This window comes from Artemia franciscana, chromosome 4 (assembly GCF_032884065.1).
Source record: "Artemia franciscana chromosome 4, ASM3288406v1, whole genome shotgun sequence".
In the NCBI taxonomy this organism is placed as follows: domain Eukaryota; kingdom Metazoa; phylum Arthropoda; class Branchiopoda; order Anostraca; family Artemiidae; genus Artemia; species Artemia franciscana.
In genome coordinates this window covers 60,133,017-60,157,868 of record NC_088866.1, presented here as the reverse complement: position 1 = coordinate 60,157,868, position 24,852 = coordinate 60,133,017, and the positions used below count along the sequence as shown (strand labels likewise).

The 24,852-nt window shown below is 35.7% G+C and overlaps 1 protein-coding gene across 4 annotated transcripts in view; it reads left to right on the top strand.

The window, feature by feature from the left end:
• Positions 1 to 24,852, top strand: part of LOC136026676 (MOXD1 homolog 2-like) — a 175,198-nt gene that overhangs the window by 14,067 nt on the left and 136,279 nt on the right. For 3 of the 4 annotated variants that reach the window (XM_065703418.1, XM_065703416.1, XM_065703417.1), the window contains exons 2-3: positions 13,906 to 14,033; positions 22,928 to 23,390. In XM_065703418.1, coding sequence (XP_065559490.1) covers positions 23,019 to 23,390 — 372 coding nt within the window. In that variant the 5' untranslated portion in view covers positions 13,906 to 14,033; positions 22,928 to 23,018. Of the gene's footprint in view, positions 1 to 13,905; positions 14,034 to 19,010; positions 19,225 to 22,927; positions 23,391 to 24,852 lie in introns of those variants that run through there. The other variant, XM_065703415.1, reaches the window with a different exon arrangement.

The window sequence follows — 24,852 nt, the reverse complement described above, 5'->3', positions numbered from 1 at the left end:
TCACGTATCTACGACATTTGCTTATTCTACCCACCAAGTCTCATCCCAATTTCTCCACTCTAAGCGTTTTCAAAGATTTCCGGTTCCCCCCTCGAACTCCCCGCGATGTCAGCAGATCTAGTCGGTATTTAAAATAAAGCTCTAAGACATAAGTTCCTTCTAAATATCAAATTTCATTAAGATCAGGTCACCCATTCTTAAGTTAAAAATACCTCAATTTTTTTAATTTTTCCAAATCAACACCCCCCAGCTCCTCCAAAAAGAACAGATCCGTCCCGGTTATGCCAATCACGTGTCTATAACTTGGGCTTATTCTTCCCATCAAGTTTCATCCCAATCTCTCCACTCTAAGCGTTTTCCAGGATTTCTGTCTCCCCCCCCCAACCCCCTATTTTCCCAGAACCGATTCGAATTGAAAATTGAGCATCTGAGACATAAGATCCTTTTATATATTAAGTTTCATTAAGATAAAGATACCTAAATTTTCACATTTTCCAAGAATTCCTGTTTCCCCCTCCAACTCCCCCCAATGTCACAGGATCTGGTCGGGATTTAGAATAAGAGCTCTAAAGCACAAGATCCTTCTAAGTATCAAATTTCATTAAGATCTGATCAACCGTTCATAAGTTACAAATACCTCATTTTTTCTAATTTTTCCGAATTACTCCCCCCCCTAACTCCACCAAAGAGAAAGGATCTGGACCGGTTTTGTCGCTTACGTATCTTGGACAAGTATTTATTCTCCCCACCAAGTTTCATCCTGATCTCTCCGCTTTAAAAGTTTTCCAAGATTTCCGGTCCCCTCAACTGCCCCTCCAATGACGCTGGATCCTATCAGGACTTAAAAGAAGAGATCTGAGTTACGAAGTCTTTCTAAATATGAAATTTCATTAAGATCCGATCACTCTTTCATAAGTTAAAAATACCTCATTTTTTTAATTTTTCAGAATTAACCTTTCCCCTTCCCCAACACCCCCAAATAGAGCGATTCCGTTCTGGTTATTTCAATCACGTATCTAGGACTTCTGCTTATTTTCCCACAAAGTTTCATCCCGATCCCTCCACTCTAAGCATTTTCCAAGATTTTAGGCTCCCCCTCCCAACTCCCCGCAATGTCACCAGATCCGGTCGAGATATAAAATAAGAGCTCTGAGACACGATATCCTTCTTAAGATCAAATTTCATTAAGATATGATTAATCGTTCGTAATTTAAAAATACCTCGTTTTTCTATTTTATCCGATTTAACCGTCCCCCCCACTCCCCCCTCCCCCCCAGATGGTCGGGGAAATGACAATTTCTAATTTGATCTGGTCTGCTTCCTGATACTCCTGCCAAATTTCATCTTCCTAGCTTACCTGGAAGTGCCTAAACTAGCAAAACCGGGACCGACAGACCGACAGACTGTCAAAATTTGCGATCGCTTTGTCACTTGGTAGATAGCCTACCAAGTGCCATAAAAACAAGAGCTAAGAGCTCATATGGCACTTGTGACGAGGCATGAAGAGCTAAGAGCCAAGAGATCATATGGTATAAGCTCTAACAAAATTCTATGAATCAATAGGTTGATTTAAAAAGGAAAATAAGAGGCTAACTGCCGGTCAGGATTTAAAATAAGAGCTCTGAGTCAAGAAGTCTTTCTAAATATCAAAATTCATTAAGATCCGATCACCCACTCGTAGTTATAAATACCTAATTTTTTCTAATTTTTCCTCTCCTTTTAGCCCCCCAGATGGTGGAATCTGGGAAAACGATTTTATCAAGTCAAATTGTGCAGCTCCCTGACACGCCTACCAATTTTCATCGTCCTAGCTCGTCCAGAAGCACCAAACTCGCCAAATCACTGAACCACTCCCCCAGCTCCCCCAAAGAGAGCAAATCCAGTACGGTGTTGTCAATCACGTATCAAGGACATTTGCTTATTCTATCCACCAAGCTTCATCCCGATTCCTCCACTCCAAATGTTTTCTAAGGTTTCCCCCTCCAACTCCCCCTATGTCAAAAGACCTGGTCGGGATTTGAAATAAGAGCTCTGAGACATGAATTCCTTCTAAATAAAAAATTTCATTAAGATCCGGTCACCCGTTCTTAAGTTAAAAATACCTCAATTTTTTTAATTTTTCCAAATTAACACCCCCCAGCTCCTCCAAAGAGAACGTTTCTCGTATCCAATTATGTCAATCACGTATCTAGAACTTGTGCTTATTCTTCCCATCAAGTTTCATCCCGATCTCTCCACTCTAAGCATTTTCCAAGATTTCTGTTTCCCTCCTCCAACCCCCTATGTCCCCTGATCCAATTCGAGTCAAAAATGGAGCATCTGAGACATAAGATCCTTATATATATATATATATATATATATATATATATATATATATATATATATATATATATATATATATATATATATATATATATATATATATATATATATATATATATATATATATATATATATATATATATATATATATATCAAGTTTCATTAAGATCCGATCACCTATTCATAAGATAAAAATACCCCAATTTTCACGTTTTCCAACGTCCAATTCCTTCTAAATATCAAATTTCATTTAGATCCGATCACCTATTCGTAAGATAAAAATACCCCAATTTTCATCTTTTCCAAGAATTCCGGTTTCCCCCTACAACTCCCCCCAGTGTCACAGATTCTGGTCAGTAGAGCTTTAAAGCACAAGATCCTTCTAAATATCAAGTTCATTAAGCTCTGGTCACCCTTTCGTAAGTTACAAATACCTCAATTTTCAAAATTACCCCCCCCCCCAACTGCACCAAAGAGAGAAGATCCGGTCCGATTATGTCAGTCACGTATCATAGACAGGTTTTTATTCTTCCCATCCAGTTTCATCCTGATCTCACCGCTTTAAGTATATTTCTAAGATTTCCAGTCCCCCCCAACTGACCCCCAATTACGCTGGATCCGCTTGAGATTTAAAATAAGAGATCTGTGTTACGAGATCCTTCTAAATATGAAGTTTCATGAAGATCCGATCACTCCTTCGTAAGTTAAATATACGTCATTTTTTCTAATTTTTCAGAATTACCCCCCCCCCCTAATAGGGCGGATCCATTCCAATTATGTAAATCACGTATCTAAGACTTCTGCTTATTTTTCCCACCAAGTTTCATCCCGATCCCTCCAATCTAAGCGTTTTCCATGATTTTAGGTTTTCCCACCCCAAATCCCCCCAATGTCACCAGATCTGGTCGGAATTTAAAATTAGAGCTTTAAAGCACAAGATCCTTCTAAATATCAAATTTCATTAAGATCCAATCACCCTTTCATAAGTTACAAATACCTTAATTTTCAAAATTACCCCCCCCCCCCAACTCCACCAAAGAAAGCAGATCCGGTCTGGTTACGTCAGTCCCGTATCTTAGACAGGTTTTTCTTCTTCCCATCCAGTTTTCTTCGCATCCAGATTTTTCTTCCCATCCAGTTTCATCCTGATCTCACCGCTTTAAGTATTTTCTAAGATTTCCGGCCCCCCATATGCCCTCCCTCCAATTACGCGGGATCCGGTTGAGATTTGAATTAAGAGATCTGAGTTACAAGGTACTTCCAAATATGAAGTTTCATGAAAATCCGATCACTCCTTCGTAAGTTAAAAATACGTCATTTTTTCTAATTTTTCAGAATTAACCCTCCCCCCCCACCATAGAGCAGATCCGTTTAAATTATGTAAATCACGTATCTAAGACTTCTGCTTACTTGTCCCACCAAGTTTCATCCCGATCCCTCCAATCTAAGCGTTTTCCTCGGAGAATGTTGAGGGGAGTGTAGAGCTAATTAAAAAAAAACGGTATGTGCTTACGGATCGTCAAATGGACCTAACTCAGGAAGTACTGAGTATATTAATTTGAAACTTTCAGAAAATGATAAGGGATATGATCAAAAAAGCAATATTTGCATGCTATCACTACTACCACGACTACGACCGCAACTACTGCTACAAATACTACTATTAACACCACGATACTCCATTTATGATATTGGAGGGATAGTTGAACTAAATCAAAAGACACTATGTGCATGCACATTGTTAAAAGAGTGTATCTCAAGAATTGACTTGGGTATAAATACAACTATCACTGCTACATTTACTACTGCTATTATTACTACTACCGCTACTGCTACTACTACTGCTACAACTATTACTACTTCAACTACAATTCTATTGCAACTACATGTAAGGCTAAGAGCATTACTTGAAAATTTCAAGAAGTATATGAATATACAGATTATCAAAAGGAAATATCAGCAATGTCATAGCAATGGCTGATTATATTAATTTGAAAAGTCCAGAACTTGATTAGAGGGATGTTCAGGTGATCAAAAGGCAATACGTTAATACTACTGCTACTGCTAGTACTATCGCTATTGCTATTAATACTAATACTAGTAACACCAATGCTACTACTGTGACTACTATTACAACTATGCCTAAGGGTATGAAGATGAAATTTTTAAGGAGTTTTGTGGGGGGAAGTGAAATGAATCACAAAGCCCCACTTGTATGCAGGTTATCAAAAGGGTATTTAGTAATATGTTCAGAACAGTTTGGTGTGTGAAGTTGAGACTTGCAGGGTTTGTTGGGGGGTAGCATTAATAGCAGTAGCATTGGGATACAAACAAAGGAAAATGTCTGTATACTAATGCTACTGCTTCTACTCATACTACTACCATTGTTACTATTATTACTAAACGATCAAAAATTACCATAAATAACCGAGTCAAACTCAAAACTAGCATAAATTAACATATTTAGGGCTGACAAACCCCATGCCTTTGCAAGACCAATAATTCCCACTTTAGTAAAAACAAGATACTTTTCAAATGTTTTTACTTTTTTGATTTTAATAGCTAAGTAATTATTAGAACTTTAAGGAATGAATATCAGTATATCTATATTAATCTGAAAATCCAAGTTTCATGCTGCTATCTACAAAATTGGGAAATTATATATTTTTCTCCAGAAGGATAATTTTTGTTTTCTTCAGAAAACAAAAATATAATAAAAAAAATAACAATAACAAAAATACTTTTCACGAGAAGGATAGTCATTTTTGTTTTCTTCAGAGGTGATCGTACTGAACCAGGAAGAATAAAAGTCACCGAAAGACGGTTCATTCAAAAAAAAGTTCTAGTGCCCTTATTCAATAGCAAATAGATTGTTATACAGCAAAGTCCTGATCTCTTTGACTTTTATTTTACTTTTATTTACATAATAAAGAAAAAAAATATAAACTATTACAGATATAAATCACTACGCTAGGGAAATAATTCAATTTTGCTAACGCGTAGCGATTAACTACATAAACATTTCTAAAGACATCCTGAATTAAAAATAATAATAAAAAAATCTACATAAGTTTTTCTAGAAGCATTCTGTACTAATTAAAATAATAATAAAATGAAAAAAGACAATTACCTTCTCTAAAACACCCCCAGGGTAACTACGCTCATCCAAATACAACTCCCTCCGCCCCAACCCCTTCAATCCACTCCTCCCTCCAGCCCTATAGCCCACTCCCCCCAAAAAAAAATTCCCAACAAATACTCTTTTAGTCTTTTTTCAACTATGGGAGGTGCTCAGCCTCGCTAACACTCACAAGAAGTGAATTTCATAGGTACTTCAAAGTAAACGGCCAAGATACTTCAAAGTAAAACTAGATCTTACACTATATGACTAGGTCATCATATCTTCTTGTATCATGCTCATGAACAGAACTTCTAAAACAGTATAACTCATTAAAAGTTTCCGGGACTAGATTATGCATATAACTAAACAAAAAACTGTTGCTTGATACCTTATCCCTTATCCTTATCTTGAGACCCTTATCTGTCCAACATTGAGTAGCCTTAGAGGCTGGTGTCTTTAAAAAATTTTACAAACTGTCCAATTATTCTTGCTGCTTTATTTTTGTAGGATTTCCACATGCTTGTAATTAACGTAAAAATTACTGCTCCGAACTAAACATCCGTATGATATATATGGGTAGATTATTACAAAATATATCGTGCGAAGGGTACGTTCCGGCAGAATATGCTTCAGTCTTCTGAGGATGCCAACTCCACGTGCAATTTTGGCGGGAATAATTTCGCTGTGATGCTTCCACGACAGATTAGAATCAATATGGAAGCCAAGGTACCGTAGTGATTTAACTTGTAAAATATGTTTTTCACCTAATAAGACTTTACTACTTACATTAACAGAATCATCCACTCTACAGAATGTCAGTAAAAAGCGTTTTCTTTGCATTCACGCACAGCAAACTTAAACTCGTAAGCACCTCAAATCTTTTGAAAGCATCATTGGCTTTTAATATTAAATCATCGACTGATTTTGCAAATAATGTTAGCACAGTGTCATCCGCAAAAGAAGTAATACATGCATCTTGCAGATAAATTGCATGTCCACGTAAACTAGCTAAGTAAAGGCCCCAGCACATAGCCTTGAGGTACACCACACTTCACATGAAAGACGATGAGACTACATAATTTAAAACGACCTTAAGGGACCTACCGTAAAGATAGCTCTCAAACCATCTTAGACAAACTCCATTTATTCCCAGACTTCTCATTCGATGAAGCAATACTTGGTAGTCTACCGTGTCAAACGCTTTTCTAATGTCAATGAAAACCGATTCTGATTTTTCTTTACCACAAAAACAATTACGTTGGCGTGAATAGGGCCAAAATGTCTACAATACATTATAAGGTAGGCGATCGGCTTATATTTGTCGATATACTCTTTAAGTAACCTCCCAGATTCAGAAATAACACTTGTGCACTATGGTGCAACGGCTGTTAGGGCAGAGGCCACTAAATATTTTTTGGGGGGCGGGAGAGGGGGAATTCAAGGCTTAAAAAGAAAAACTCCGACTAGTGAAGGAAAAACTTGGATTTAATAACGAAAAGTAGGATCATTTTTGCGAAATTGTTGTCCTGGAAACTCTTGACTGTAAAATATTTAACCCAGAAAAACCCAGGGGTTAGTCGATTAAAAACTATAAGCATGTGAAGAGAAACAACAAATGTTTTTAAATTTATTTTTTTATATTTTTCGTTCATTTTCTACTTCTAATACTTCAGTACTTTGGCACAAATGAGCTTCCTGTCAATCAGGGCCACATCCAGGATTTTTTGGGGAGAGTTATTTATTAGGCAGGGGGGAGGGGTACAAAATATACTTCAAAAAACGAATCAAAAAATTTGTTTAAATAAATTTTTGTTACATTTTTAAGAGTTTGACAAACATTTTGAGGGAGGTGTTCAAACTCTTTACCCCCTTACTGGATACGGGCTTGTTATCAACGTAAAATAAGTGTAAAAATAAATAACATAAAAGTGTCACTTAATAAGACCGAATGTCCTATGGTAGTTTTCTGTTTAGCTTTGATAAGCCCTTCATTACCTAGTTATAACCCTAAATTACTGACTTCGTTAAAAGGGTAGAATGATATTAAATAGTCATAATCATAAAAAACGAAAAATTTGGGGTCGAGACAAAATAAATTACACGGTCTGCTGAATAAAGTCAGCATCCCATACCTTTAGACTAGCTTCGGCGCAAATAATTGATAGAATTCGTTGAGTTTGACAGATCCTTTTGCTTTTAACTTTATCAGCAAGAGGTAGATATCTTGACGAAATAATTACAAATTACCAGATGGTTTCCAGAGTAGATGGACACAATTTTTCCTTATCCAAATTGCATGCTTCTATTTCAAATTCTTATAATTAACAAAAGAATAAAAAAAATTGTGCAATTACTCAAATTCGGCCTAAAGCTTTATAATATTACGGGGTTCTTCCGTGACAGAAGTAAAAAATTATACAACTGAATTTCCTGTTTTCTATTGTTGTCAAACATTACTTCGTGTTGGCTAAAATGATTAAATTTAATTGAATAGGCTTTAGGAACTATCACAAGGGAAGCATAAATTGCCATTATTTTAAGGTAATGCACGTTTCGCTTGTTCCTGTAATTTCTGTCTTAAAATTTACTAATTTTGTGCTGAGTAGTATTCAACTCACTGGTGTGAAAGCAATTATGACAAAATTACCTAATTTCAATTTGGGTGTTGTGACGATTATTTTGTGCTTAAAAAAAGCTTGTTGGGAGACTAGCATTAAAAAAAAATCTGTAGTACATTCTGTTATATTTATACTAGAGAAAAAACAATCCCTCCAAAATTTCCCTTAGCATTCATCACTCTAAAAAGAACTTGGTACTTGTCGGTTATCGGAAACACACCCAAGATGTTAAGTTAGGTTAATCCTAATGAAATGTTAAATAAAAAAAGCAAGTTTTTTTTAACTGCAATAAAGAAGCGATATTAAAACTTAAAACGAACAGAAATTATTCTGTATATGAAAGGGTTATCCCCTCTTCAACGCCCCGTTCTTTACGCTAAAGTTTGACTCTTTGTCACAACTCTACTTTTTAAAACAATATAAAAAATAACAATAGATAACCCCATCTATATATGGGATAATTTCTGTTCGTTCTAAGTCATAATGTCGCTCCTTACTTGTAGTTAAAAAAAACTTGCTTTTTTATTTAATTTCTGAACGTTTCGAATTAATGCATGTTTTGATTTTGGCTCGCTGCACATGTATAATTAAAACGAAATTTGCATAGTTTTTTTTTTTTGGCAAAATGGCTTTCTCATAGTTTTGATCGGATGATTTAAAAAATGGGTGGGGGAGGAGGCCTAGTTGCCATCCAATTTTTGATTACTTAAAAATGCAACTAGAACTTTTTATTTTTTACGAATGTTTTATTAGTAATAAATATACGTAACTTACAAATTAGCTTCTATATTTGTATATTTATACTACGTATATGAGGGGGTTCGCCCCTCATCAATGTCTCGCTCTTTACACTAAAGATTGAATTTTGTCCCAATTCTTTAAGAGTTACCCCTGACTCATAAAGACCGTAGAATAAATAGTTGAAATTTCTAAAAATACTTTAGCGTAAAGAGCAAGGTATTTTGGAGGAGACGAACCCCACTGTATATGTAATATTGTATGTTCGTTTTAAGTTTTAATGCTGCTCCTTACTTCCAGTTGAAAAAAGTGTTTTGTTATTTATTTTCTCATTTTTTTTTTAAATAATGCTAGAAAATCCTGCGCCCCTTTCATGGAAATTCTCTTACCTCGTGATGAATTCCTCCATGTAAAGATCCTCCCAGGTAACCCCCGAGCCAATCAAACCTCAACTTGAAACATCCCCCTGAAAACGTCTGTAGACTTCCCGATAACTTTTACTATGTGTAAACAATGGTCAAAGTTTGTAACATACAGCCCCTCCCCCGGGGACTTTGGAGGATTAAATCATCCCCAAAAACATAGCTATTAGGTTCGACTATGCTGAACAAAATGGCTACCCCAAAATTTTGATCTGGTGACTTTGGGAAAAATGAGCGTGGGAGGGGGCCTATGTGCCCTCCGATTTTTTGGTCACATAAAAGGGCACTAGAACTTTTCATTTCCGTTAGAATGAGCCCTCTTGCGACATTCTAGGACCACTGGGTCGGTCCGATCACCCCTGAAAAAAAGAACAAATACGCACCTGTGATCGGTCTTCTGGCAAAAAATACAAAATTCCACATTTTGGTAGATAGGAGCTCAAAACTTCTGCATAAGAGTTGTTTGATACACTGAATCTGATGGTGTGATTTTCGTCGAAATTTTATGACTTTTAGGGGGTGTTCCCCCTATTTTCTAGAACAAGGCAAATTTTCTCAGGCTCTTAACTTTTGATGAGTAAGACTAAACTTGATGAACTTGTATATTTAACATCAACATTAAAATGCGGTTCATTTTATGTAAGTATTAGTATCAAAATTCCGTTTTTTAGAGTTTCAGTTACTATTGAACCGGGTCGCTCCTTACCACAGTTCGTTACCACGAACTGTTTGATAAAATAAAATCTGATGGTAAGCAATAAAGCACCAATACTACAGAAGAGGGTAAGTTGTGAGAAAAACTGTCTAGAAAATAAACTGTCTAGAAAGAAATAAAAAAAACAAGTTTTTTAACTGAAAGTAAGGAACGACGTTAAAACTTAAAACGAACAGAAATTATTCCGTATATGAAAGGGACTGTCCCCTCCTCAACGCCCTGCTCTTTATGCTAAATTTTTTTATTGTTTTAAACAGTAGAGTAGTGAGAAAGAGTCAAACTTTAGCGTAAAGAGTGGGGCATTGAGGAGGGGACAGTCCCTTCATATACGGAATAATTTCTGTTCGTTTTAAGTTTTAGTGTCGCACCTTCTTTCCGTTAAATCAAAATTCCGTTTTTTAGAGTTTCAGTTACTATTGAACCGGGTCGCTCCTTACCACAGTTCGTTACCACGAACTGTTTGATAAAATAAAATCTGATGGTAAGCAATAAAGCACCAATACTACAGAAGAGGGTATTGTAAGTTCGTAACCTACAAACTAATTCCCGTAATGAACTTCTAGATTGGTATATTTGTTTTTTTGTATTTAGTTTTTGAACGTTTTGAATTAGTGTAGGTTTTGATTTTAGATGACCGTACGTGAATAATTAAAATAAAATTTGCATATTAACTTTATTTTCTTTGGCTAAATAGCTTTCTTGACGTTTTGATCAGACGATTTTGAGGGAAAAAAGGGGTGAGGGAGGGGGCTTAGTTGCCCTCCAATTCCTTTGGTTATTTAAAAAGGCCATTAGAAATTTTAACTTTATTTACAAACGTTTTTATTAGTAATAAATATACGTAACTTACAAACTAATTCCCGTAATGAACTTCTAGATTGGTATATTTTTATTACGTATATGGAGGGAGGGTCGTCCTCTCGTCAATACCTCGCTCTTTGCACTAAAGTTTGAATTTTGTTCCAATTTTTTAAGAATGACCCCTGAACCACAAAGGCCTTTTAATTAGATAGCTCTTTTGAAATAACTAAAAATACTTGAGTGTAAAGAGCAAGGCATTGAAAAGGGGACGAACCCCCTCATATACGTAATGATTTCTGTTTGTTTTAAGTTCTAATGTGGCTCCTTATTTTTAGTTGACAAAACTCATTTTTCTTCATTTAATATCTGAACGTTTTTGATTTAATAAAGATTTGATTTTGCATGCCTTGCTCTTTATTGCTCTTAATTATTGCCTTGCTCTTAATTATTCATGCTCACCGTGCATGAATAATTGCCGAAATTTGCATATTACTTTTACTATTTTTGGCTTATAGCTTTCTCAAAGTTTTAATCGGACGATTTTGAGAAAAAAGGGCTGGGGAGGGGGCTTAGTTGCCCATCGTTTTCTTTGTTTACTCAAAAAGGCCTTTAACTTTTAATTTCATTTACGAACGTTTTTAGTAGTAATAATTGTACGTAACTTATAAATATAGTATGTAACGAACTTCTATATTCGTATATTTTTATTACGTATATGAAGGGTTCGCCCCCTCGTTAATACATCGCTCTTTACACTAAAGTTAGAATTTTGCTTCAGTTCTTTAAGAATGACCCCTGAACCACAAAAGCCGTTTAATTAGAATAAGTTGCTCTTTTGAAATTACCAAAAATACTTAAGCGTAAAAAGCGAGATATTGAGGAGGGGACGAACCCTTCATATATGTAATAATTTCTGTTCGTTTTAAGTCTTAATGTTGCTCCTTACTTTCAGTTGAAAAAAACTTGTTTTTAATTTAATTTCTCATTGTTGTTTTAAATAAGGCTGGAAAATCCAGCGCCTCCTTCCTGGAAATTCTCTTCCCCCATGATAAATTCCTCCAAGGAAAGATCTTCTCACGTAACTTCCGACCCCCCCACCAGCAGAAAAAATGCCCCCTAATACGTCATTATACTTCGTCAATTACCAAATACTATATGCAAACAATGGGCAAAGCTTATAAATTGCAGCCCTCCCCCCGGGGACTGTGGGGGATTAAATCGTTCTCTAAGACATATTTATTTGGTGTTCGATTATGCTAAACAAAATGGATGTCTCAAAATTTTGATCCGGTGACCTTGGGAAAAAATGAGCGTAGGAGGGGGCCTAGGTGCCCTCCAATTTTTTAGGTCACTTAAAAATGGCACTAGAACTTTTAATTTTTGTTAGAATGAGACCCCTCACGTTATTCTCGGACCACTGGGTCGATACAATCACCTCTGAGGAAAAAACAAATAAACAAATAAACATGCATCCGTGATCTTTCTTCTGACAAAAAATGCAAAATTCCACATTTTTGCATAAATTAGCTTGTAACCTCTACAGCAGTGTTTTTGATACGCTGAATGTGATGGTGTAATTTTCATTAAGATTCTATGACTTTTAGGGGGTGTTTCTCCCTCTTTTCGACAATAAGGCAAATTTTCTTTGGCTCGTAACTTTTTATGGGTAAGACTAAACCTGATGAAACTTATATATTTATAGTCAACATAAAAATGCATTTCTTTTTATGTATATATTGGTATAAAAATTCTGCTTTTTAAAGTTTCAGCTACTATTGAGCCGGGTCTCTCCTTAGTATAGTTCGTTACCACGAACTGTTTGAAAAGACGTTCTTAAGAAATTAAGACAAATAGTAAAACTTCAGCGTAAAGAGCAAGGTAATAAGGAGGGGACAATCTGTTCATGTAAGGAATAATTTCTCTTCCTTTTGAGTCTTAATGTTGCCCCTTAATTTTAGTTAAAAAAAACTTTTTATATTTAATTTCTGATTGTTTTTCAAATAATAATGGTAAATCTGGCTCATCCTCCATTCAAAATTCCCTCCTCTCACGGGAAACTCCTCCGTGGAAAGTTCCTTCTAGGTAAAATAAACCCCCTCCATAAAATTTATTCTGGAAAATTACATCCTCACTGAAAGTTTCCCCCTCTTTCTCCGTAAAATTCACTGTAGAAGATTCAGCCTGAAAAATTTTCCTTAGTACACTTTCATTTAAAAATGACTTAAAAGCTCTAATTATCTGTTTTGTCACTCTGGAAATCCCTCTTCCATGGAAATTATTTCCCGGAAATCAAAACACGCTGAAAAATTTCCCAAGCAGTTCCCCCAGAACATCTCGACATGCAAAGCTGAGTAGGCAAAGATAAATTAAGACAAATCAAAAGAATTTCGTATAGGAATTCCATCAAATCCCTGCTACCCCTCGTGTAAAATTACCCCAGTAAAGCTCGAAAAATAGTCTCCATGAAACCCCCCCTTCTGAAACAAAAATCCCCAATCCCCCAAAAGACGTCTGTAGGCTGTACTTCCCAATAAAAAATACTATAGGTAGGCTAAACACTGGGCAAATTTTTTAAATTGACGACCTATCCCCAGAGGCTGAAGGGGGTTCTTGTTATCTCCAAAGGCATAGTTATGGGACTTTTCAACTATGTTGAACAAAATGGCTATCTCAAATTTTTGAGTAAATGACTTTTGGGAAAAAGGGCGTGGGAGGGGGGCTAGTTGTCCCAAATGTTTTTGGTCATTTAAAAAGGGCACTAGAACTTTTAATTTCTGTTAAAATTAGGCCTAATCCGATATTTTTCGAGAACTGGTTCGATAAGATCATCCCAGGGAAAAAAACAAATAAACATACATCCGTGGTCTTTCTTCTGAAACAGAAAAATCCAATATCTTTGCAAATAGGAGCTTGAAACCTCTATAGTAGGATTCTCTGATACTCTGAATCTGATAATTTGATTTCATAATGATTCTTTGACTTTTAGGGGATGTTTGCCCAAGTGGTGTAATTTTCCATGGGACGAGGGCAGCTGCCCCCTTAATACCTCAGTTTGCCCCCCTTGAAATTTAGTTGCTGCAAAAACTTGTCAAAACCAAAATAAGCCCGCATAATTAAGCATCAAGAGAAACCGGTCAGTTTTCTTTAGTATATATTTCTTTTTTTTAGGACTATGTGGCTCATTTTTCATTTTTCACTGTCATTTTCATTTGATTTTGGAAAATTGGCTCCAGCTTTGTCTCCCCAGGATTTTGACAAAATTACTCCACTGGTTTGCCCCCCTTTTCAAAAATCAGGTAAATATTCTCAGGCTCTTAGTCTTTTAAGGGTAATATTACGTTTAATGAAAACTATATATTTGGAATCAACATAATAAACCAATTTTTTGATATATTTATTAATGTAAAAATTTAGTTTTTTAGAGTTTCGGTTGCTAATGAACCTTGTCACTCCTTACTTACAGTTTGTTACAACGGACTGTTTGATTGCTACAATTCGTAAATGTCTTATTGTCATGGAGTTAAAATGCAACTACAAATACTTTGGCGTTTTATGGCTAATCTTGGCCAGGTCCAGTACTCCTGTTGGTAGATATATCTTGGGTTTGCATAATCAAAGTCTACTAAGGGGAAGAAGAAATATTTGACGCTAACCAGGGGCTTAAAATTATGACAGGGGCTTAAGACGTGTTTTCTGACACTGACGCAGAACACGAAATACAGACTTTCTAACTACTTTCAACGTTGTTTTGATCGCAACATTTAATGCTGCTTGATGTGGTGAAACTTATTTCTATAGACTTTTATTAGATTCAGGCCCCCTGAGGAATATTCTTGACTAGAGAGGATCCACTGCATGCGGAATTGTTTTTGAATAAACTTAAGTCAAATATTGGTTTATCAGGTTAAAAGTAAAAGATCGAGCCTTCTTTCTTCTCACTGGTTGAAGTCAAGTTCTATAGATTATTAAATTAGTTCCACTTGTAAGGGCAGTCACATATGCAGGGCCGTCACTAAGAAATTCTGCTGCGATGCTTTCCCACGTAGAAAGTCACATAGACGAGAAGTATGGAGTAGGTTGTTAAAGAAAAACATTTAAGAAATTAAACTGCATATATTGCCTTATAAGCCGGGTCTTCATCATTTTTTTTTCAGACCAAGTCCTCCGGTCCAATTCCCAGAACTGCAAATCTTATCATATACTTGCCAAGTTTTGATGGATTACGGAAAGACATTATTTTAATGATAAGTTTCTATTACGGCAATAAAGCGAACACAGAAAAAATTTGACATACCTATTGAAATATTACTATCTCAATATTTTCTTCATAAATAGCATTATAGCTTAATATGATCGTTTGTAAGGGGTATATTATGGATTTTGACAGGTTAACATTCTTTGAAACTTCGGACAATACAGTGCTCAAAGATCCCTAAACTCATTTGCCATATTTGTCAAGGGTACATACGGCATGAATGTTCATTGCGACAAGCTCGTTTTAAAGTAATAAAGAGGCGCTGTCGAACTGGTTTGGGACTTGAACAGAACACCTATAGTATTCACTCTTAAATATAGTGCCTCAGCACTCTAGGGTGTCATGAAAAAGGTAGTGTGTTATGCTTTGAGAAATTCCTTCTAAATCTGTATTCGTTTACAGTAAATACGAAATGTGTATGTCATGACCCATAATCGTGAGTTAATATCGTGAAATATTATTAGCAGTAGTAGCGCATCGTCAAGAGAAGACTTTAAATCTTAGGTCAACTAGCCAGGCATGAATGCAAGGGCACCTGCAGGTCAGGGACGTAATTTGCTATGGGGGTTGGGGGAAAATGTTCCCCAGACCCTAGGTTGCCTCCCCCAGCTACAATTTAGAGTCTTCAAAAATCTTGTCAAAACTAAGTTAGGCCTACAAAATCCAAGCATCCAAGGGAACAGATCAGTTTTTTTCAGTATATCTTTGCCATTACAGTAGCCTACTATATGATTCCGTTTTATTTTTCACTTGGTCATTTTCAATTGACTTGGGAAAATTGGCTAAACCCCCCCCTTGTTTTGGGATGAAATTAGCCTAAGCCCGTGCTTCAGGTCCATGCCTTCATCAACATACTAATTAAAACCCCATGTTTTCTGATCTAGCCTTTATACCTTAGGGCAAAAATTGTGAATTAGCACACACGGCAATTTACATACGTGTAGGATATATAAAAAATCAAATTGTTTCCAAGCATGACTCATGCATTTAAAATCCTTTGTTTAAATCTAATTTCAAAATAATCACTTGTTATTGTATCTCCTAGTGTTTCCGTCCATAGATCCTTATAATAGCCGGTCTTCAGTCTATCCATCAAAGAACAATATAACGAAAATATGGTCTTGACGCACAGGTTCAAAAGCGACTATTGTGTGAGCGCTATTGACTGTTAATTTTAAACTGATACCCCCTGCTAATAGCCCTACCAAGGTACATATTTTACATATTCAACAAATTGCGTTTCCTGGCCGAAGTTGAGCAATTGTTGTCCATCTGCGTCGTGACTTAGGCACTAATGCCTATACAAAACGTGCCATAAAAGCACTAATTTCTTACCTATCTCTATAAGCGCTTAGGTCACAAGTTATTAATACTTAGGCTACGTAGAACGTTAATACAACGTAATAGATAATCTGTGCTTAGGTAACATTTTGTTGTTGTATATAAAAATAAGAAGTAAGAAGAAGAAAAAAATGAATAGCAAATGTGCTCAACAAAGAAACTTAGGGGGTGAGGGGCAACATGAGGGGGACTCTTTGAAGTATCCTTAGGAGGTCATTTATTGCTCAAATCATTTTTATGCATGCATTTCCAGCATTCACCCCTTATTCTTGTTGAATTTTGCTTCTGTCCCTAGTTTGAATTTAGGCTTTCAGAAGTAAATTAGAGTTTCAAACTGAGCTATTCTCGCATTAACATATAAGTTTTAGTGCGAAAGAAATTCTATACTAATTAACTATACAAATTCAAAAGACATTCATTCAAAATTGGAATTATTTGCAAGACATTGCAAAACACTTTTTTTTTTACCACTGAGCAGTAAATAACTTCCACATATGCCAATCGGAACAACTCACTTTAAACATTCCTCATGCTGAAGAAGAGAAGCCAGATTAAGAAACTGTGGATAAACCTCTCATCAGATGATTAATTGGTCGATTCTACTTGTCAACAATGTAATTTTTCTTCTTTGTTTTAGTAATATTTAATACTAAATGAATAAAAGGACCTTATATTGAGGTTCAAACTAAACTCAGGAGAAAAAAGAGTAACTTCCCTAGTGATATTGAACATGATTTACGGGGGGGGGGGAGGAAGAAAGCGAAATTATAAAAAGTACATGTTAAGGAAAACTTCTTTTCTCTCTATAGATCACGACTAATTTTGAAACTGGGAGCCCCCTCTTTTGTGTTTGAAAATGTTTCGAAACACTTCCTTTCTTTCCTCAGCAAAAAATAAATAAAAATAACCATGATAAATAAATGAAACATGTAGCAATACATGGCTACCATAAGTTATGACACTTTTAACCCTTCTAGAAAATACTTAACATTTCTGATTTTAAGCAATAGAATTACTTTAGAACCATCTTCTTGTTTTGAACTGCATGTTTTGAAACCGCCTAATTAAATTTATGCTTTAATTCGACTTTTCCGGAAACACTTCCAGATAAAAGCTAATATTTCCTGAATTAATTCAATGAAATACATTTAGGAACAAAATAGAAGAAATTTAGAGTAAAAGACGCTTAAATTTCTATTGTTGTGTCTTTCAGTGTGGTATTTTTCTTAAACCGTTTTTAATTTTTCTTATTTTTTTATACATTTGTTTTTCTTTTATCTTTCGTTCTTTATCACCTCAGCCGTTTTTAATTTTTCTTAAACCGTTTTTAATCAACTCACTAGGCTGAAACAATTTGCTTTAATTTAAAGCCTTTTCAACCAGTGTTTTTAAGTTTAACATATTTAAGTTAAAGAGACGCTACACTGGGTGTTTGAACTTTTACAATTCTGGCCAAATCCATCAGAAATAATACTATTTAACTAAAAGGGAAACAGTCGAGTCCCAAGGGTCAGTAAGTTATATATTAGAGAAAGAAAACAATTTTTTTTATACTTAGTATTCAAAAGTGAAAATTTGCCATATTGCTGTAATTTATGCTAATTGACTGCATGCAAGAGTTGACACCCAGAGAGATTTATGCAGTGCAGCCTTTCTTCAGACATTTTTTGCCGGGTGTAAAAGTTTGATTTTGGCTGAAATTTTTTAAATTTAATTCAAATTTAATAATATTTGCACTTAAAAGTAAATTTAAACCCTCCATATGCCTCCCCCCTGCGTCCCTAATTTAAGGTAGTTTACGACTGTACAATATTTATCAAAGTATGTTGGCTTCCACTTCAACAGGACAGAGTTAAGCATAACCGTTTCTAGAGCTGGAACCTATCAGATTGGTGCTTTTGGAATTCTGAGCTATCAAATAAAGCCAACCAATAAAAAGGGGCTTCATGAATAAAACTTGTGCAAGAACTGCAGCAAACACCCTGTTGCAACCTCTTGTTCATGAAGTTCCGATTTCCTTAAGGCCCTACTGTGAACTACTCTTACGCATTTTGGGACGCTTAGCACCTTTAGATATTCTCAGCTATCAAACTATTGCCAACCGAAGATTATGGGGCCCGAGAATCAAGTTTGGGTAAAGCTTGAAGGAGAGCCCTCCCCCCTCTTGGACAGGCATGTTACTACAATCAACTCATTGGAGTCTCCTTTATCCTAATCTATCCAAAGCTTTACTTTTCAATCCCTTCCGTGAAGTTCCAATTTGCTATCTTATGAGCTATCCCTACCCATTTGAAAGCGTCACACTTCTCATTTGGCCGTAGACAAGCTGCCAAAAAACAAAATATATAAATTAACTTTGTCCCATTCATCACATAATATCCTCTCCGGACTAATTTAAGGACTCCTAAAGCTCCTTACTTTTTGTTTTGAACAAGAAACCCACTAATCATCTCCACTCATCACATTAGCCCTTCATTTATCTTGATAGAGGTGTATTGTTAGATCTAAATGACCATTCTACTAATTACTACCGACCAGGCCTTTGGGTTTATTGAGTCCTACTAACCTGTCAACCAATGCGGCAATCTTGATGATACTGGGAGACTTTGGTGATTGTATTACATCGGTCGGTTCCATAGGTAATGGACGCGAAGGGGGATCAGTTTAATGGAGATTCTCAGTATGGCGCCGTGATTCCCGTGAGAGCTTTGTATTGAAGCGACTTTTGGATCGGGTAAAGAAGAACAGGAACAATTCAGTGTTCCTCCAGCTCTTGTGGCGATACAGCTTGGATATTACAAAGTGGATATTTGAAAGTGAGCATTGCCACATGCTGTGCTGAATTTACTTATATGTATGCCGTAAATTATTTATAGTTACATAAAGCAAAAGTACGTATCTTTATTCTTCTCATTATTTCAAGAACAGCGGGCTATTCATCGTATTTGCTGTGGTATATTCCTTGGTGGTGGGCGTACAATCCACGGTAAAATTCTAGTTAATTGTCTTCTTGCTATCTCGGAAAGGGTTTAGGTTAGGAAAATGAAACTTGCAGGGATGGGTCTACAGGCTAAAGTATGTCCCGGGAAGGTATTTTAAAATACCCACCTCCACTCCTTCTCCCTCTAGAGGCCCTGAAGTTTGCCTACATGACAGGTCTATCTATTGAAATTTTGACAAAACAACATTTTACCTTAATTTTCAGTTACTAGTTGCTTTTTCTCTGCCTTTAGTTCTGAAAATGCAATTCCTGTTATTTGAGTAGAATTTTGAGCCATATCAATGTTTTTTTCTTCAAAATTTAGGAAATGTATTCGCATATCCTTAAAACCTTATAAAATGGAATTGAGCAAAGTTATGAAGCTGTAAACAATTTTGTTGTACTTCAATTAAGCAGAAGATTTATTTTGCAAGGTTTCACTTTTATAACATACATATTTTTAAAGGTCATCAAAGGTCAGGGCCCTCTAGAGGGAGAAGGAGTGGAGGTAGTTGCTTCAATACCTTCCCGGGACTTACTTTAGTCTATAGATTCATCCCTGAAAGTTTCATTTTCCTAACCTAAACCCTATCTGACATAGCAAGAAGTCAATTAACTAGAATTTTACTTTTTATGTTCGTTCTAAATATAGGCTACTAATCGCTTACTTCGCTAATTTCACTTTGCGCTCGTAAAGGAACCTTGAAAATGGCACCTTGCTCGATACGCTATTAGAAAATTGTTACCAGAAACTGAAAACTAGGCTACCTTGAAGCAATTAGGATCGCTGAATTATTTCAATCCCAAAAGTGCATTCCTTCATTTTAGCCTCCCCCCTAAATCATAAATAAACGATACACTTGGTATCGTTTTAGTATTTCCACTCTCCATAAGGAAACAATGAATTTCTGCAAACTACTGTAAAACCTTCTAAAATACCTTACCTATATAGTTCTTAAATGAACACTGCTTAACTTTAAAAATTAAAAAAATTGCAAAGAAGAGAGAAATGAGGACAATATAGTTTTTCAGTCAGTGAAAAACAGACGAAATACTATGCAAATATTTCGGTCGAGACCTCACTTCAATCGTCATCAGTGCAGAATAATAAAAAAAAATACGGATAAAATTCCGAAGGACAATATAATAACCAAACCTCAAAGCAAACATTGAAACTAAAATAGCCTAGGACCCTTTCCAAGCAACGATTAAAGGGAGTTACCCTTTGTTTTTGTTTTTTTTTTTGGTTTTGTCATGATTTGCCAGTGTGGTCTTAAAAAATATTTGCTCAAATTTACCCCGACACCCTCCCCTAGTGGAGAAATAAATAGCCTAAATTATGTATAGGCCTACTCAGTGAATTTTCAGTAGCGCGACTCTTTTCTTCCTGCCGCTGTTACCGTCTGCCGCTGTTAAATTGATAAGAAAAAATATCGCGCTATTGAAAATTCAATAGGTATCAAGGCCGTACCCAGGGAGGAGGGTTAGGGGGTTTGAACCCCTCCCCCTTGAATTTTTGCCCGACTCGTAAAAACATAACAAAAATGACTAAACAATTTTTTGATGCGTTTTTCAAGTTTTCTTTATTCCCCCCCCCAAAAAAAACATTTTGTACCCTCTGAAAAAATCTTGGATACGGCCATCTTAAGTATATATAGTTTGGGCTAAATATTTACTCATTGGGGGAGGGGAGGGTTTAAATTTTAACGGTCTGAATTCAGGAATGATATAATTTTGCATTTAGTGCTCCTGCTCTCTATATATTCGAGCTGTAATGCTCAATAGTGTAACTTATTCTGCTTTATTTTCCTACAGCGGACGCTAATCAATCGACGAGAAGAAAAAAAAGCCCGTTTTCCAAAAAAATAACCTGAATATTTGTAGTAGGCTGTATATGTATTCATAAGGAGGGGGGTGGGGGGTGTAAGTGAGCAATACATTTTATAATGAGGTAAGTAAGTATCTGATTGTCTTTAAATAATTTAAAGAATTTTTAGCAAATGCGGTAATAAGGAACAGGGAGATATTTTAAAGAACTATTTAAGGGCTCGAAATAAAGCTTGCGAAGGAAGCAATTGGTATATTGGTAAGAACATAAAAGACACATCGAATGGTGTGCTCAGATTCTACCTAACTAAGTGAGAGAAGGAAGTTAAGATTTACCGTATTTTTTGTGTCCTCTTGTTAGAAATCGGAAAAGTCCCTCCCCCTCTGAATTTCGAAAGATAACCTTATTCGTAATTCCATTTAAATTTATTTAAAAAGATTCCTGCCCCACCTAAATATCTGAATTGGTGCCACTGCACTCCCCATGCCAGAAAACTTACTAAAACACACACACGTTTTCTTCTTTCTTTGCAGCATAATCTTATTAAGCGCTCTTTTCTATTATATAATTCACCATTTTCCCACATAGCTTAAAAATGATCTCTGATCTTTTTAAAGATATTTAGTTCCTTCTGACAATTATTGGATATTAAATGTTTTCCATGAGACCAAGTAGTTGGCTTTTCTTATATTTATTTGGTCCGGTGGAGGCCAAATCAGTAGACACGCGAAACTTTGAATTACCACTAAAGGTTTGTCTCGGCCTCAACGGACCGAAAAGTTCAAAGGTGATGTTGAACTGACCGACTTTGTAGCTGGCAGTGACTGTACAGAGCCCTTATTTAAACTCAAGTCAGCTTAGAGCAAGAAACGGCTGTATCCAAGGGGGCAGTTACTGGGTTTGAACCCCCTTGAAATTTTTGTCTGACTCGTTCAAACGTGACAAAATTCATATAAACAAAATTTTAAGTATTAAAATTTATCTTATCCCCTCCGCCCCGAAAAATACCCTTCAACCCTAAAACAAAATCCTGGATGCGCTCTTGCCAAAAGACTTTCTGCTAGACTTAAAACAAAAAATTAGTTTCTAGCTTCTTATATTTTTTACTTGCCTAATCTGATCGGTATGCCCGTTTCTGCAAGCTCCTTGTACTATTTAATGAAATGTTCAGCACTTAGCGACAATTTCCTTTTTCATTAGCGACTTCAAACATCTAAGGTGTTCGAAGCAGTTGACACAGGAGCTATCGGCAGCTTTGCCGACGCGGTACAATTGTGTCGCTTTTGGAACAGTTTGGAGGTCCTGGTAAAATTTGGCACTGGAAATTTTTGGTAAGATACAAATTTTCCTGTGCATTTTCTTCTTATCATGACACATTTTTAATTAGAAAACTGGAACAGTTTACTTCAAACCATTTGCAATCGGCTCTTTGAATCGTATAATTAATTCTACAATCAATTCGATCATTCTTATTAAATACATGGTGGCTTCTTGCCAATTTTAGTTTTTTTTATATATAATCTCGTGTCTATTTAGGTAAAAAGTCTACGTGTATGTAATCTCTAGTCCATCCCTCTGTCATTATTCTTGAAAATTCGGTAATTTACTCTATCAAAATTTGCTACAGAAAAGGCAAAGATCCAGGCTTCCTTTTCTTTTTTAATCTTGTCCCCTTTGTTTCTCGTCAGGGAATCCTACCTTTTATGTTAGTTCATTAATATCATGTTACTGTAAGTTTCCATTTTCCCCCGAGCTGTTAAATGCATATCTTTTCTTTTTTTTTCAGGTTTCTAAGGATACTCGTGCACGGAAAGGCCATTTGGACCATTAATTCTGGAAACAGTATGATCTGATTCCTAACATACAATCGTGCCAATATGTATGTGATACAAGTGGAAAAACGAAGAAAATGCTTTAATTTATTAGTGCTCTTCATCATATCGATATGTTTTGTGTCAGTTCTGAATGCTCAAAAAAATAATCAGAGGCAGTGGGGCAGAGGGAGAGTGAATAAACGGGGAAATTCCAGTGTGGAGTTTGATAGAACTCGTGTTCTTTGTCAAAATGTTCATCTAGATTATCATAAGATCCTATCTTTGTCTTGGAGTGCTGATAGTAAGTACTTGGTGATGGAGATAATTGCAGCAACTAAAGGATACTTTATGCTGGGATTTACAAACGATGCAACAACTACACTAGGAGCTGATTTTTTAATAGCTTGGGTTGATTCGGTTGGAGTACATCTAGAGGTATTTTTTTTATTTCTTTATTAATATACTGTATTTTGAACTAGAATCAAACCATTGGCTGCCAACTAATTTGGGTACTTAGGTCATGTATTATACCAAACACACTCAACAAGTGAAGTTGGGTTAATCATAATGAAATGTACCAAAACATGATGAAAATATAATACTTTAGTTTATCTAATAATATAATTTGGGCTATATATTTCTACATTAGGGGTGTGTGTGTGTGTGTGTGGTGTTAAAGTAACCTAACCTTACCCCCACCCGCCTAATGTGCAAATATATTGCCCAAAGTATGCAAATCCAAAGCATTTTGTTACCCGTCATATGTCTTCGTGGCTATGAAACCGGTTTTCTCAGATGTTTCATTCAGCAAAGTTCTTGAATGTGTCTGGTATAATACATAAATATCCATATCTGTTAAAAGAAGGATGATGGTGTACAGCGCTGCTGACTTTTAGTACTCTCAAGTTTATTCTTTACCATAATGATTACTATATAAATTTTTACTGTTCGTAAAACTTTTAAAACGTAAAAATTTTTGCTGTTCGTAAAACTGAACAGTTATTATACATTAATGTTGGTGCCAGTAGCGTCATTTGGGGGGGGGCAGCTCCCTCAATAATTTGGAGAAATAATTATTATCCCATGCCCCTTGACTCTCCGGATGTTGACCCCTTTTATCCCTTCAGTAAAAATACTGGAGCTACGCCCCTGGTTGGCGACGGAATAGTGTAGATTTGAACGACAGTTATTAGGATAAAGGCCAAGGACAGTGTATCTTTCAAACTTTTAACCAATTCAACGTTCCATGAAGATCGTTCATACGTAGATTAATATGGAAAAACATATAATTTACCTATCTCCCTCTAGTTAGAATAATTAATTTAACTGAATAAGGATGTTCAGAGGGAGTGAAAGTTTTTCCTCTTATTGCAGAAACAGTGATTCTTAACGGGCGATAATATATATATATATATATATATATATATATATATATATATATATATATATATATATATATATATATATATATATATATATATATATATATATATTGATAAAAATTTGAGCTTTAGTATGAAGAGTGGGGGTTTGAGTCGGGTACAACCTCCCTCAAGTTTGGGATAATTCCTGAATATGACATTGAAGAGGAATGGAAATTGTGTGTAACAGTTAGTGGCTACTTATAAACTGAAAAGTAATGTCAAAGCTGAAGACGAACAGAGGTGATCATAAATATAAGGGTGGTTGCTGCACCGTTAACCAACTGCTCTTTACGCTAAATATTAATCAAACTTTAAATTGATCAACGAAAGTCAAAGTAAGCTACAAAATTTTTTTTTCCATATTATTTGTCAAGGTACTTGTGTATTATATAATACACACTCGAGAACTTGTGTAGCGAAGATGAGACAATACCCGGTTTTCGCGCTGTCTGTACCCGACAATTACCTTTGGC